This window comes from Labrus bergylta, chromosome 10 (assembly GCF_963930695.1).
Source record: "Labrus bergylta chromosome 10, fLabBer1.1, whole genome shotgun sequence".
Lineage (NCBI taxonomy): Eukaryota > Metazoa > Chordata > Actinopteri > Labriformes > Labridae > Labrus > Labrus bergylta.
The window spans coordinates 2,284,473-2,301,019 of NC_089204.1; the positions used below are offsets into that span (position 1 = coordinate 2,284,473).

General features: G+C 38.5%; 1 protein-coding gene across 2 annotated transcripts; it reads right to left on the reverse strand.

Annotated features, from left to right (window-relative positions):
* Positions 1-279: 279 nt before the first annotated feature.
* On the reverse strand, positions 280-13,628 carry si:ch211-195b21.5 (uncharacterized). 2 transcript variants are annotated; one of them, XM_029280055.2, is made up of 9 exons: positions 13,309-13,628; positions 7,079-7,209; positions 6,370-6,967; positions 4,657-5,188; positions 3,622-3,741; positions 3,364-3,431; positions 3,162-3,258; positions 2,938-3,056; positions 280-1,693 (listed from the first exon to the last, which is right to left on the reverse strand). In XM_029280055.2, the coding sequence occupies exons 1-9, from the start codon at positions 13,483-13,485 to the stop codon at positions 1,100-1,102; spliced, it is 2,436 nt and encodes an 811-aa protein (XP_029135888.1). In that variant the 5' UTR covers positions 13,486-13,628; the 3' UTR covers positions 280-1,099. The 2 variants fall into 2 exon arrangements, with proteins under 2 accessions (XP_029135888.1, XP_020503486.1); XM_020647830.3 differs by lacking the exon at positions 3,622-3,741 and having other exon boundaries at positions 13,309-13,627.
* Positions 13,629-16,547: the final 2,919 nt, after the last annotated feature.

A 16,547-nucleotide genomic window follows, 5' to 3' on the forward strand; every position in this document is an offset into this window, starting at 1 on the left:
GTAACAATCTCTTCCTGCCTCAGCCAATTTGTAATCTGTATTTCACTGTAATTTGAGGCTGTAGTCCTCAAAGCCCAACTCTCTCTCCACAGGTTTGGACCCTATCCACTGTCTATATATTAACAAATATATCAGCGTTACTTCAGTTTATCTTCCCTGGCACTAAGTTCCAAACATTCTGCCCCCCCCAGTAGAATTAAGCAATTTTGGTAAATGATTAAAAACGATGCACTGTAGACAAAACCTTCATTTGATCACACAAATTACACAAAATCAAGACATTTTTGACTTTTTTATTCAATTGAAAACATATTTCTGTACTTGCCTTTCTTCTAAAATACTATACAGGTGAGAGACATGGGAGTCATCTTGGGTTTCAGATAAAAAAATCTGAACAAAGTGGAAGAAAACAGAACTTGAAAAAACAAACATCACATGTTTAACACTACAATGCTGTTGGTCCTAACCTTGGAAAATATGCACTCAGAATCAATGGTGTTGGGAAAGGTGGATGAATAGGCACATTTTTTTTTTTTGATAAGTAACTAAAAGATAAAACCATGATGCAAGGGCGCATTTCTGACATGTCACATGAAGAGTTCATTCATGGGAAAATTTAAAGTAAGCCATTTATAAAGAAAGACATGCCATCATTTGGATAATTCATGTGCTAGTAGACGTAGCAACATCAAAACATGTCTATCAGTTCCATTTCTGTGCGTCAGGTAGAGATCAGTATTTGGCATAAACATTGGAAGCAGCTCAACCAGGAGAGGAAGATGTTTCTATTTCTAACCTTCACCTGCTTCCAATCTTAAGTGAATAACCATATCTGCACTTGATGCACAAAAATAAACCTGATATAAATAGTTTTATTTGACCACTGATAACTGCAACAAACGCACATCCTGACATGTCATATTATTCCATTAAACCCAGCAATGAATAGCTCCTTTAAACCTTCCTCAGTATTCTGATCAATCCAACAAGAACAAAACTAAAAGGGCAGAAATAAGAAACTAACAAAAGTGGTTCCAAGGATCCCACTCGGAAGCAAAAGGCTTCATGAATATGGAGTCGGACCAGCATAACACATGGATTAGGACTTATTTCGCTTATCCTTCTTCTTCTTTTTGTCCTTCTTCTTTTTCTTTTTAGGTGTCTTTGTCTTTTTCCCCTTGTCACTGTCACTGCTATCACTGCTATCAGATACGTTCTTAGGCGATTTTCTTTTTCTTTTTTTCACTTTGTCAGTGTCACTGTCGCTGCTTTCATCTTTTACACCTTTTTCTTTTTCTCTGCCTTTACCGTCTTTGTCTTCCACTTTGACTTTGCCTCCGTTAGCTTTCTCCTTGTCGACCTCCTCCTTGACCCGGATGGTGGGAGGAGGAGTCTGCCCCCGGGACACCGTTATGAGCATCCTCTCTTTTCTCATCTCCGCTTGTAAGGAGATGTTTTCCTGCGCAGCCTTGTGGCTTTTGTGCTCATCGTTGTGTTGGCCCCGGTGACCTCTCTCATCCTTCCACTCTCGCTGTTGGTCCCTGGGATTCCTGTGCTCTCCTGTATCTCTACGGTAACCATGATCCCTGTGATCTCTCTTGTCTGAGGAGTGTGAGTGTTGGTTACTGCTGCTGTTCGGATAGCGCGAGTGTCGTTCCTTGCTGTCTCCTGCATGCCTTTCTTTCTGGCCTTTCTGCTCAAAACACATAAATACAAATTTGCAGCGTGAAGAAATTGTACAGTGAACAGAGGTGGTCAAAGCTGAAGTGATCGCTAAACCTTCATCTCCTCCTTAGCATTGTTAACAACTTATCGTTAGGTTAAATATAAATATAGCTGTAAGGAACCTTTACCTTGTGTTGAATTTGGCAGCCCCTACTGACAGATTGGTACTTGATGTTTTTTTTGTTGCTGATCCTGTCCTTTACATGTGTGCAAAATAATCTCGTAAAAAATCATCCCCTGCTTCACTTTGACTTTAAAACAACCTGTTTATGGTGAAACTTTGCCAGTCAAACATAAAGGCTCGTTCTGTCTATGAGCTGTAATCCTACCTTAAATCAGTGAAGACATTAAAAAAGCAACTATTAAGATACTTCTGTTTTCTAGCTGATGTTCTGATTTGCTGTTGTAGGACAGACAGGTATCTGTTTTGAATTGAAACTGTTAGACAACTCGTTGAATATTTCTCAAAGTAGGATTCATTTAGGTACATTAATAAGACATTTTAGTCTTACACAAGGATGTTACAAGGGTTATCCATTTTCCAACTCATTTTTTGAGAATTCAAAGACACGTCATGTTTTTCACTCTGCCTTGGGTGGCCATTGGTTTGGATACAAACACCTGTTTGCATCCTGAGTTGCTGATAGATTGGCTCTTCCTTAAAGTCCATCGAGCTTTTAATGAACTTGGTAAAACTGCATTTTCTTTTAATGCCCCAATTTCATGGAATGCCCTCAAGCAAATTATAAAGATTGGAGTTCTTCCCTCTCTTGCAGAGTTTTAATTTGATTTCTAGCCACTTTGTTTGGAATTCTATCCGTTTTTAATTGGATCTCAGTGTTTTTTGTAATTAATTTTGTGTGTTTGTTGTTTTTGCTTGTTTTACTGTGCTTGTAATCTTGATGGCATTGGAAATGAGGGAAACCTCAAGGATTGATTAATCTTATTTCCTATATATCTTTGCATTTTAAAAGAAACAAAAAACTCAATGAACATGGTTGTCTCTCTTTAGTTGCAGAGTTCTTTACCCCTTGTTACTACTAGACTTTTTTTTCTCAACAAAATCAAAAACATTTTGTGTGTTTGCTAATTTTTTAAAAAAGTTTGAAAACGCACTTTACATTTTTTTCATTGGCTTTTTAAAAGACAAGACGTAGACAAACATCACAGACTTATCTACACATGTTGTACGTGAACAGGTTGAATACTTACACTGCTAGAGGTAGTGTTGCGGTGGATGGCTGCATGGTTTTCAGCACTATTCAAATCTCCAATGAACTCCTCACACTTTTGGCAGTAAAAGCCAATTACTGGTGTCAGAAAACCCAACCCTGCAAAAGGACAGGACAAAATCAGCAAACAATATTGAGTATTTCAAATCATGCAAGACAATAACGTAGGCACGAAACACGGCTGTTGTAGCGGAAATACTCTACCATCCTGTTTCAACAATTCCTCAAGTTGTTTCATCAAGGACTCTGTTTTATTCATTATGGCTTGTTTCTCTCTCTTCACATCCTCAACATCTCCCACCTGGGAAACAGAAGAGAACATTTTCATTGTAAGAGGATTAGGCATTTTTTTAAATGTTCAACTTAACCAATCACAAGTTAAAACGTACATAAAACATGATTTTACCTTGTGCTTATCAAAGGATGCTTGAGATGTGCCACTGCCATCACTCTTTGCACGTTTCTCCTTTGTTGCTGCGCAAAACAGAAGAACAATAGTTCTCATAAAGTTATATATTCTAGACCAAAGGCAATAAAATTATAAAGGCAGCAATGATACGAAATAAGGCCAGGTGTAATCAGTATTCCTCAAGTTAAAGGGATACTTCAGCCGTTGAAACATGAATCTGTATTGACATTGGGTCATATTAGAAATGTGAAATACATTTTGAAGTTGATGCCTTCTTGGCCGTGAAAAGGCAGAAAGTGTCTTTTTGGCTCATGTTGATGAAAGACACCAAATCCCAGAATGCACAGCACTGCAGGCCACTCCCACTAAGGTCCTCTAGTTCAGAATCAGAAATACTTTATTAATCCCAGAGGGAAATTCGATCGTTACAGTTTCTCCAAAATATACAATATAGTAGTAGAAATATAGAAATAAAAACATTTACAGACATATTTACTTCAACACATAAGACCATTTCCTCAACTGATTCAGAGATTTCTTCCAGAATTGATCTTGGAAATTCCTAGCAGAAAACAGACTCTATGTCTGTGTCCATAGGCAAACAGTGAGAGCACCGACACTACCAGTCCGCCCCAGCTCGAGCCGGCCCCGGCTCCTCGTCCTCACCGCCGCCGTCAGACAGGCCTTATGTCGCGGCTGCTGAGCTGGCAGCGGCTGCCGGCGGCAATATAGTAATATAGCCACGAGATGGTTGCTGCCGACAGGCCGGTCTTGGCCAGCGACCGGTGGCCGCCAAAACAGTCCGGCCTGTCGGCAGCAACCATCTCACTGCTATATTTATATTTTTTCGCCATTATATGCTTTCTCCATAGAGCCTGTTAGCATAACTTCCAAGCAATATGGCGGACGTTAAGATTCAATTCTGGCAGTGAGTTCCCACCCACTGATCTGTGATTGGTCTGTAGCTTGGTCATGACATGTTCACGTCAAACTTGAACTTCTTTATTCCGTCGATTTGTTCATAAACACTTTGTCAGGGGTTAATTGTGGAGTGGCCTAAATGGAGGCATTAAGAAAAGGGGTGGTATTACTTTGGTTGGATACTTGGTGAATGTTGGTCCCTTTTCCTGGTTTCCCCAGAGTTGCAACCAAAACTTTTACAGATGCTTTTCAAGCTTCAAGTATCATCAAATGTCCATAACAATAAACCCAAACATATTGACTTCATTTAGAAAGCATCTCTAGAGAAATATTTTTAAAAACATGTTAAACAAGTTTAATGATCCTCACCTTTGATCAGTGACTGTAGAGACTCCAGAGCTTGCCGAACATCCGGGTTACTCAGTGCTGGCAACGCTAAAGCTGCTGCTGTTTGGTCTGCAGCTGAAAGTGTAGGAAGCTGCTGCTTCTCATCCTTCTGCCCCTGCATCTTTCCCATGAAATTACTGATGTCTGTTGAGCCCAGACTTTTCAATATGTTTTTGACCTTCTCACATTCTATGCTGTCCAGATTGGCTGAGGCTAAATTTAGGGAAGTCATTTGAAGGCTACTGAACATAGACCTGTTCTGACTGTGACTATCTTTTCTCTGTGGTTTGTCATGTTCGCCATTTCCATACAAGAAAGACTCTTCATCTTCAAGCTCAACAGATTTCTGGACTGCAGGGACCTCTTCACTTTGCGTCTGGAGCCAGGAGAAGTCACAGCCTACTCTGTCATGGGGAAGGAGCATGCTGTCGTTATCGATCGATGCTGAATTGTCTTGGCTGTGCTCTTGCTGTCTGTAGTCATCTGGCATACTCCCTTTGCTGTCATCTGGAGCCTAAACACAAGAGATCACAAAAATGTTATACACTTCTTTACTAATCAGACAGTAACTTCTTCACTTTTGATCTCTACTGAATAAATTGAACAACATTGTTCTAAAAGTTTGCAAAGCAAGATAACAAAGACTTGTATAATCAGCAGCACTTGGTGTTTCTACCACTTTCTTAAACAATTTGTGTCGGTTATTCCTTATGTTTACAACTGCTGTATATGAAATGTCCACTGTTTGAGCAGTTGTTACAAGACATTCAAAACAAGCCATAGCACAACTGCACATGCATGTGTCTGCATCATTGGTTTACACTTGTACTTGACAAAAAAACACTACATTTAGTTTTCTGTAAATTGCAATATGCTAGCACTCCATAGCCCTTTTCACATATGAACTCCTGGCATTTCAAGATCATTTCAGGACATTCAGACCCTTAAATTTTCAGGAACATACCATTAACACATGCACCTCATACAGTATCAATGTCAGACATTCTCTGGTGTGGAGGAGCAGGAGGAGTCTTCTATAATGGTAACAGTTCCTGCATTAATGTCACCACAACATGTACATGTATAAGAATGTTTCCACAAGACAAACACAACAGAGTAATACATCTGAGGCAAGCAGTATATAATATAAATCAGAACAAACTCTGCTCAGCGTAAGCAGTGTCACCGTCCTGCCCTCTTCCTCATGGTACATTTTCCATACAATGGGGCACCAAGTAAGCTCAGAGGCTAAATCGTGCCTTGTATACAAAGGCTATATTCCTTGAAGCAGGGAGTCCAGGTTTGATTTGGCATTGCCCATTGTCATTCCCTACTCTCTATTCCTCATTTACTACTATATTCTCTGTACAATCCAATACCCCTCCAAAACATCAATGGAAAACATACTTTTACCCACTGCATTCAAACACTGCTCACCCCGACTTCAAACAGACATTTTACAAGGGGGCTGGCAGGAAAAGTCTGGATAAAGTCATGGTGAACAGATTCTGTCTGTTGCGTTCATAAAGTACAGGATCTACACTCAGATACTTCTTTTTTCTTCCCCACACAAAAAAACACAAGCGTGATGGGAGTTAAAAATAATATAAGAAAATTGGCTCATCAATTCTTCCCAGTCATTACAGTTTATGATAAAAATACAAGAAATATTGTAAAAGAAAAGATGAACTCTACCTTAATTGTGTGGATGGCATCTTTGAAGTCAGGCAACCGATTTTCCATTTCTTTGCTGTTCATAACCAGCTTCAGTCCTTCTAGGAGACTACTTCCTGCCAGATTACTGTTCATACTGCTGCTGCAGCGGCTGTGACTGGGGCTCCTCTTTCTCTTTTTGTCCTTTCCCCGACTTTTTTCACCACTGCTACTTCGTGACTTGGACCTCCTGACATGGTTCTTGCTCCGTGTATGACTCTTTTTGCTCCTGCTCTGGCTCCTACTCCTACTGCGAACCCTACTTTTGCTTCTCCCCATACTCTTCCCACGAACTCGACTTTTGCTCCTTCCTCTACTTCGGCTACCTGCTCTGCTTTTACTTCGAGCACGGCTTTTGGCTCTAGACCGGCCACAACTTCTGCCACGACTGCGGCTTCGACTACGGCTTTTGCTCTTGGTCACATGCTTCTTGAACTCAGGGTCTGATTTGACTGCTTGTTTCAGGATGCCAGCTGACTTGAATGCATCTGCCAGGTTGTATGCCATGTTCCCTTTGAGATAGTTGGGGAGAGGCTTGTTTGCTGCAATGCATCTCAAAAATTCCTCACCAGCCCGATCACTGAAAATCAAAAACAGGTGCTTCAAATACCAACAACAAAAAGTACATTGGTGCGACTGTTCAAGGTCAGAAGAGCCACAGTTACATTACACACAATTATCAAATATATACCTGTTGTCAGAGGGTTGATGTTTCACAGGAGGGAGATTCCACTGTGGGACCTGCATTGGTTCTGCGATCTGCTGCCTGCCCCCCGAAGGAATCACTGTACTACGATCTACAGGGTAGCTGCTAGAATGGGACTGAGAGTGTTCAGAATTCATGTTATAGTACTTTACAAGACAGAGCTGCTGCATATTTCAGATAACGCTCAAACTGGAGAATTGTTCGCCATCAAGGGCTTGCAAGTCTTGGAGTAATACGTGAACACAGTTTTTGACATTTGCAAACTGCTTAAAATAGCGACTTATAAATAATCTGTGGTTACAACACAGACAGTGTACAGTAACTTTTACAATTGCCAGCGGGTCATTTTACATTTACTGTCAATCATCTACAACTACATGGCTTTCCTAAATACCCAGAACAATTCCAACAACTTCTTGACTAGATACCCAATTAAAGCTTTTAAATACTGTTTCTTCTGAACACCATCTGAGTAGTTTTAAAGTGTAAATAATCTTTGGAATCTTTCAACAAATAATGGAGAACCGTATCTGCCTAAATGAGAAAACATTAGCCAACCAGTGTCATGCGATGATCTGTCATTATCAGGGATGTGATTCGCATATTATCCCATATGCTCTTTTGTAAAGCGTCTCGAGATACCACTTGTTATGAACTGGCGCTATACAAATAATGATTGATTGATTGATGAATCACTGCAGCTCAATCAATGCTGCTTAAAAGGAAACGTAGCATTGGGTGTCTTTCTCTCCGATCACCTGCAGGGCATTTAGACGCTACTCGTGAGGGAGGGTTCCAGAGCAAACAGATCGTCTACTATCGTCTACTGTTAACATACTCACAACTTTACACCATAACAAACAATGATACACATACAACACTTTTCCAACAGTACACAGACTCAAGACAGTTTAAGTATGAAATACTTTCATTGTTGTCAGTATTGGTAAAATGTATAGTAGTGGTGCAATGTGTCGCAGCCCGGTATTGGACCAAATTTAAAATGATGACAGAAAACAGGGTTTTCTTTAAACTCTTTGATATATTTACAATAACATGTCTTAATTCCTTTTGTGGGATAAAACAAGACACAGCAAAATGGGGACCATTTTCATAGATTACACACAAATAAAACAAATGATGCCATTCATGCGACATGAATGAGGCATATGAAATGGTCAAGGGGAAAGAAAACAGTCTTTTATAACTACTGTTACTTAATAAAAAAAATCCATCCTTTAGTTAGTAGATGCTAGCTGTAAGAATTATTTCCAGTAGCAAAGGTCAAAATTGTTCTTTTTAACTTATAAAATGTATTGATGAATGAACAACTTATCAATTAACTACTTGGGGTTTTGAGTTACAGTAGACCTGAATCAAATGTCTACCATTTTCATGGATTGTATAAACTAAAAGAAAAAAAAAAGATAGAAAAATCACTAAAACAACCCATTGTTTTAGTCCTTGAGAAAATCAAGCCAATACGTGATAAATATGACTCATACGGCGGAGTAGCTCAGTCGGAGGGTCGCTGGTTCAAGTCCCGGCACGGACCAAGTCCGGAAATTGGCCTGGTAGCTGGAGAGGTGCCAGTCCACTTCCTGAGCACTGCCAAGGTACCCTTGAGCAAGGCACCTAACCCCCCCACCAGCTCAGGAGCGCCCACTGCAGGCAGCCCCCTCACTCTGAGACCTCTCCATTAGTGCATGTCCATAGGATCCTGTTTGTGGAGCTAGACAGAGTGTAAAAACGAATTTCCCCTCACGGGATCAAGAAAGTATACATTATGATTTTCTTTTTAAAGAAACAAATGCAAAGGATTGCAAGTCATAAAAATAAAGTATTAAAATGTTCAAGAGAAGATAATAAAAACAGAAGCTGAAATGTAAAAAGTTAAAGACAATGTGAAAGTTACAGTGCAGTGTTATATGATTAATGTGGGTGTTACCATAGAATGTCTAAATCATTTAATAAAAAGGCAGCTATAGAAATAAAATAATAATGACAATTCTAGACGCAGAGCACTTTCTGTAGAAGTTGTCTGGACAGTGTTGCTTAAAAAAACAGTAGCATAGTTTTAGGGTCATTTATGAATAAAGCAATCACAGTTTATAAAATGAAATTAAGTAAGTTCAATAACTCTTTCTTAGCTTTTCCAACTTCAATTCAACTAAATCGTGTACAGTGGAATGACCTTAGAATACTCTGTTTCTATGAAGCACAGAAAGCTATTTTACAATTGTACATAGTGGTTACCTTGCTAGTTTTAGTAATTAACTATCCTTGCAGCTTCTTTAAGTATTGAGAAATCACATGTTTACTAAAGACATGAGAATAAACATTAATCCTTAACTTTCTTGTGTGACTGGCCCTTTGGGGTTATGCCACTATGGTTAAAAAACATTTGGCCTTAGTAAAACTGATACGAATGTATACTCAAAAAATCCCCAACAAAGTCTTCCGCTAAACATAAAACACATTCTGTTCAGGTCTGAAACATGATTTATCAATTAGCATCAGCTTTAAAAGCCATCAAGATCATTTTTCTTCTCTACATTAATGAGCTCCACAAAACATTTAAGTCTTCATTGTCAGTTCTGAGCCCTCCATGTGACTCTACTGAAGTGATGACAGGCTCAGGTGCTCATGCTCCTCTTTCACTGCTTTTGAGACTTTAATATTTCCTGGGAAAGACCAGTCTCACTTATCTGCAAGAAGATGCATATTAAACAAGGCAAGGACAGGTTTAATGCCAATACTTTCCATGAACCTTTGCACTCATAAAAATGATGTCAAGCAGCGGGAGCTTTCTTCATCCTTTTCCTCAGGAGTAGAGGAACTCAGCAAACACTTTTCTTCTTGGTCCAACAATTTAGCCAAAGCTTGAATCATTTAACTTTTATCTGCAAAAATTGGAAACAATGTAAAGAAAAGTGATATATTAAAAGGATATCAGATTACACAAAAATGTATTTGAATAAATCGCATTAAAAAAATAGGAGAAACTTAATTTTAGAATAGTCATAAAAAGTAATAATTACTTATATTTGGAATTATGTGGCATAAAAAACACTCACAAATAACCTGTACTATTTCTCTTTAATAAGAACAAAAAAAGCTTGCACTTACCAAATTTCAGCAGCTGTTCGTTGTCAGGGAAAATGTGAAGTTTGTAGAAAGTAACTGCATCGCTGCCGGAGTGCAACATTGAAGTTGCATTAAAAATGCGCAATTGATTGCAGGACCAAAAGTCAGTTATTGTTACAATACTTTGTAACTTTGTAGTCAGAGTTTTACGTGCCTTGTAGGTTTAGAGTAGGGCATGTCTTGAACATGTCTGATTAATGTGATTTATAGAAGATTTAAACTAGACAATTAAACTTGCTTACATTTGAGTTTTTGCAGCACACTGTACATGCACAGTCTGTGTGCTGAGGGCATCCACCACACCCTTTTAATTCTCACACAGTACTGTCATTAACATGCAAAGCACCTGCAGTAGACCTCTTTGTCCAGTTGCTGGCTGGACTGCATAATTAGTCTGATCTCATGTACATGACATCGTTGTCTAGCTGGCTTTGTTTTCATAGCATTGGCAAGCAAGCTATATAGCTACATGGCTATTGAAGGCCGCTCGCTATCTGGGTGCAATATATCCTACCGGTAAAGCGGGCTCCCTTGCAGGATCAGGAAAGCCCTCATTCAGAGAGGCTTGCTGACTTCTCATCACTTCACTTGGATAAATGTTTCCCTGCGTGTAAAACAGCCACATCAGAGGCAAAGATGAAAAAACTAATGTCACTTTCCTCTGCAGCACTCTTACTTGATGAGTTTGATTACACTCAAGGTTTAACCCTAACCCCTATCCCTACAGAAACAAACACCAGGACTACGACTGGCGTTTTGAAAAGTTCCACTTGATAGTCCATTATTTATAGGAGTTCAGCACAGCATCAGCAGCAAGCAGCTGTACATTAACAACAAAACCATGATTAGCTTCAGTTCTGATTGGAACAAGGCACCTCAATCAGTGCATTTACAAGAGAGGTGTACGGACAGTGGAAAAAATATTGCAATGTCACTTTTTTCTCCAATATCATTGAGCCCTAGTTAAGAGTTACTTATACCTTGACTACTCTCTGGGTTCATGGATGTTTTTCAATTATCAAAACAAAGATCTGTCCAATGTCAAGAGAGCTTTTCACTACTTTCACACGGTTCAAACACGGGCTGGGCAATATATTGAGTTAGATACAGGTAATAACAATAATGTTTAATATCTATAAAGTTCATGCTGCATTCAAATAATATCATATTTTTATTATTTTGATACATTTCTCTTCTCACTGTGTCGCTCCTCACCCGGCTACACCTCTCTATCTGAGCAGATCTCAAAATATGCCTGCATAACAAAATACACAGCTGTGTGAATTTTAGGAACATTTTTTATTGATCTTATTTTATCTAAGGAGAATATTTATTCAATAAAATGTATTATTTCACAAACTAGTAGTTTATTCTATTGTCCTTTTTCATGATCATGTCACCATTGTGCATAAAGTGTGGCTGTTCATAAAAGTGCCTGTGTGACATTTGTGACAAGTACTGCAGTGTTTCCTCTAGGTTTACAGCGTTGGGGGGGTGGGGACAAGCCGACATGGCGACACGACGACACAAACACTTGAAGGAATCTTGGTGTTCATGTGTTACTTTAAATGACAGCTGTCCTTTTCTATTGGAAAGGTATCCTTAAATGACTTCTTTCCCTGATTACGGACTCTATCCACTATCCTATCTCTACAATAAAGGCACAAAAAGCACAAAAACAGGGGCCGCCCCCCTAATATAATGGTAGGGGAAACACTGTACTGACTTTCTGTTATTTCTTTAAAAAAAACAATAAAAATATTAAGATTTATATTGTTTATCGCTATTCGGCTAAAAAATATCGAGATATTATTTTTGGTCCATATCACCCAGCCCTAGTTTAAACAGTTCTTGTGCAGTGCACGACAACCTTAAAAATCCTAACTACTTATTATCTACTGATAACTGATAACAGCTAAGCATATCTATGCAAGATAACACACATAAAAATTGTATTTGCTTGAAGACACATTTAAATATGATCTTAAAATTAGGTTTCCAAAAATACTGATGTTAATGACAAGGTGTTGCTCACATGATGCCCCTGTCTAGTTCTCATGCTCAGGTTGTATTACTGATGTATAGATGTAAGATTTTATTTTCCTTTTAACTATTTTCTACATGTGAATGCTGCCACATGCAGCTTACTATATAAACATCATAATGTTGTTTCTCTACAGTGGTACAATGGTCTCTATCAGTACTTACTATCACTACACAGGGTCACCTGTTCCTGTGCTGTATCCCTGTGTCATATCTGAAACATGCAATTCATTACTGGACTTTTTTTTAAATCACATTTAATTGTTTGTATTTGACTTCAGCATACCTATTTGCCAGATTAATTGAGTTTTTTTTCACATTACTATGTTTTAGGAATCCGTCAGGAGCTAGGGTTAGGTAGCACCAATCAATGCAAATCATTTTAGCACAAAAAAAATCTTAGTAGCCTATTGTTCTTTTTTTAAGACTGCATGCTGCACAACTTTGATGTTATTCCATGAAGGAGCCTGAAGATTCAGGGTTACCAGCATTAATGCACACTGGACTCAAGTATTGTATGTTTAAATCTAACACTGTTTCTATGTTCACACTGCATATCTCAATTATCATGCACATTCCTGTACAGTTGTACATCTCCATTAATCCTTTAGGAGATATAGTATATTGTTGTTTATCTCACTCTATTTAAGTTTCTTAGCAGTAAGAATACTACTGTAGAATAGCTTGTTTTTAATTTATTCTACTTTGATTTAATCGTATTTGCACTAAAACACAAAGAAATATTCTTTGTATGTGTACCTGACTGTAGTAGATGTGTAGGTCTGTGGTCTCTAAACATAAACCTGGGTCTTATGATGACGTCAGCAAAAGGTCAGGGGATTATAATCTGTATTCTTAATTTCTGAACATTATGAAGATCAATTGAACATAAAATGCACATTAGATAATGTTGTGTTTAGATAGCTTTGTCTAAAAACAGGTCTAACCTTATAGCAGTTTGCTTTTAGCATAATGCTATCTTGTTAGCTTGCTATCTTATTTTTACTCGACTATTGGGTACCTACAGTGATGAAAGGTGACCTGTTGTGGAGGAAGTCCGGTGGTGGTGTCGAAAATGGTCCAGGGGGCAAGTGTCCAGGAGGAGGAAGTCTACAGGGCCCACCGATACCGAAAGGAGGGCCGAGGGGAGGTGGAGGTCCGTACGGCGGTGGACCATGTGGAGGTTTACCTGGACGGTACATGTTCCGACCCAAACAAGGTATCCTGTATCGAGGAGTGGAGAAACTTCAAATAAACAATCACAATGTGTTTTTCACACAATGGCGCATTTCTGGTAAGGTACAACTGTCTGTGGCTCCAATAGAAAACAAGTACATCAGTGACCCAGGAAGTAAAACGTGTCAAACCTTCAAAGTAAAGGTCCTGGAGTCAGTACAGTAACCATGGACTGTAAGAGTAAGACCGATTTTTTTTCTTCTAATTTTATGAAGCTACTTTTCATTATCCAAAATATGCAGTTCATATGCTAGAAAAAAATGAATCAAACGCAAAATGTTTAAATATACTTTTAAAGGAATATAGTGCAAGTCGACTCTTTGAAAATAAAAGCCATGAACTCTTCGACATAATGTACGTTTTTTTTTAAGTAGAGGGAAAATAAGAAAATTGTATTTCCACTCTTTAGGGGTCATGCATTGAATATGATAAACTAGTAAAAGAAAAATAGTTTTAACAAAAAACACACACACACACACAATTGAGAGCACCAATGGTTAAAGTGCTTATTATGCAAGGGGGTCAATCTAAAACATATTTAATAATAATATCATTGTACATTTCCAAGGATAGATAGTGGTTGGATGAATTAAAATGAACATTTTGGTTTTAATGTTGCAGCTTTTAAATGTGTAGCATATTCTAAATACATAAATTAATTTAACATAGTCCAATAGTCCCATACTGCAGGGATGTCAGACATACGGCCCACGAGCCGTATCCGGCCTGACAGCAGGTTTCATCTGGCCCGCGAGACGTTTTGGGAAGAAGGAGGAAATGTATTGAAAAATATTTAGAGATTTTTTATAAATTATATATTTGTAATAAGTATTTTCCCCGAATTGTATTAAAACCTATGTAAAATGAGCAACGTAAAGGTTGATATCATGATACGAATATGAATTAAACCGGGCACTTTGAACTATCTTCTCAGCAGAGTATCACGAGCTGCTCCTGCATTACGCTGGTAATACATCACATCAGCAAACAGGCTGAACACCTGAGAGAGGTGACACAGAATGCAGGTTTTCAAGAGAGATCGAAGGAGCGATATTTCTTTAGTTTTATTTGCTCACAAGTTGCCAGAATTTCATCAAAGCTACAGGACTTAACGACAGGGGGCGCTGCACTGCGCGCATCCTGACAGTCTTCAGTTCACACTTCTTACCAGTTTCTCCTGTCTTGACTGATGTAAAACTAAAGTTTGACTGATAATAACAAAGCTTCTTATGGAGTGAGCCACAAAGAGCAGCTCGTGCAAATAAAAAATAATCCTCTGTGTCCTGCGTAACGGCCCAGACTGTCTCCTCACATCCACACTAAGTGTAGGTTGCGCACACCGGCGTTGAGCCACTGCGGTCAAGCCAGCCGCTCCTCGAGTTTACATGGTGAAGTGAGCCGCCCCTAAATTTGAAGTGCTCACGTATTCTGATCTTTATGGTAACTGCTCCGGACTGCAGAGCGAGCAGGAGGAACAGACAGAGAGAGCGTAGTCATAAAACTGACTATGAGATACACGTGTATGAAACGGGAGCAAACACAGTAATGTTCAGGGACAAGCTTCGGAGGTCGGTGAAATTAGTTTGAGAATAATACTGCGTGTCTGCGGTAACTTTCAAAATAAGGTGTTTTCCTGGGAAAAAAAATATAAAAAAAATATGTTCTTCCATACGTAGACAATGATTCTGATATGGTTGGACTTAGTACTTCTTAGACTACATGCACAGGTACTATGAAGTACTTTTACTTATACTGTGTACTTTTTGAGAAATCCACTGTCAAAGTTCCTTATAAATCACTATAATGAGTCTTTTTTCTGACTTTGATGTTGAGGAGCTGTGCAGTTGTGCAGATATGTGTATGATTTGCAGTCTAAAACAGAATGCAATGTAAACAGAAAATAGTCCAGTGAGCATTAATGTAACGCATCAAATCAGTTTCAGCCTTCACATTACTGTCATGTATTGAGCTGAACTGTACTTTTGGCACAAACCGGCAGCACTTCTATACAGAGATGTTCCTAAATTAAAATTTGGTCTCAAAGGCTGAATTTACACATACTGTAAATGTAGCAGAAATCCAGTATATCCTCTGTAAATAACTCTGTGAGTCATGACTGTCTACAATGAGTGTAACACCTGAGTCTCACTGTCTGTGATGTTGTCTGAGCCGTATCTACACCGTGTTTACATGGACGGGACAGCCGGCCGGATCATCCCCTTGCTTATAAAAGTTGTTTGTAAGTGAGGTACTATAGAAAAGAAGAATAACATACTGTACTCACTGCTTATTTGAATGTCACATAAGCGTTTTTAGATCATGGTCATTTTGTGTAAATTTACATGCAGTGTGAAGCTACGAGCAAAAAAAAGAGCGCTAGCATTAGCATGCTAACACAACAATGCAGCGCGAGTTGTTTTGGTTTCATGCTGTTGCTCAAGGGCGACATCTGCTGGATCAAAAAATCACATATAAAGCCTTTAATGTATCATAAACATAAGAAATGTCATAAAAAAATCATACCTTTTAGAATACACATGCTCAAAAGAGTCAAACACATTAAATTCTGCTATTCTAAAATAATTTATTTTTGAATAGTTAAGGACGAGACCTCTCGTTCAGTATTCATGAAGGATTTGGAGGGCCAAGGTCTTTGTTCGTTATAGATGGATGGATCCTTTATTGTCATTGCAGATTACTACACAATGAAATTCAGTCCAGCCTCAACCCCTTGATACTTAAACAAAATGTTTTTAAATAATTAATAGATATAGAAAGTAAACAAGTTTATGGCACATATGGAAAAAAAGAATGCTTGAAATTACAAGTATTTTTTACCAGAGTTTTACCAGAGATTGTACTCTTTCAAAAACCAACCTCTTCTTCATCATTCCCCCCACAAATTAAAAAATAAATGCACCTGCTCAATAATGATATTAGATTTAAGTCTTCTCATGGGAGAGAAGAGCTCAGTTGTTGAGTAGATAATACAGTTACATTATAAGGAGTTGGATTTTATTGCAAACAT

Excerpts from the sequence above, each read along its gene's own strand:
- si:ch211-195b21.5 (XM_029280055.2), bottom strand. The coding sequence starts at position 13,485 with ATGTACCGTCCAGGTAAACCTCCACATGGTCCACCGCCGTACGGACCT. Across the intron at positions 7,210-13,308 it reads ACAGGTCACCTTTCATCACT|TCCCATTCTAGCAGCTACCC; the intron begins GTAGGTACCCAA and ends GAACACTCTCAG. Across the intron at positions 6,968-7,078 it reads CATCAACCCTCTGACAACAG|TGATCGGGCTGGTGAGGAAT; the intron begins GTATATATTTGA and ends TTTGATTTTCAG.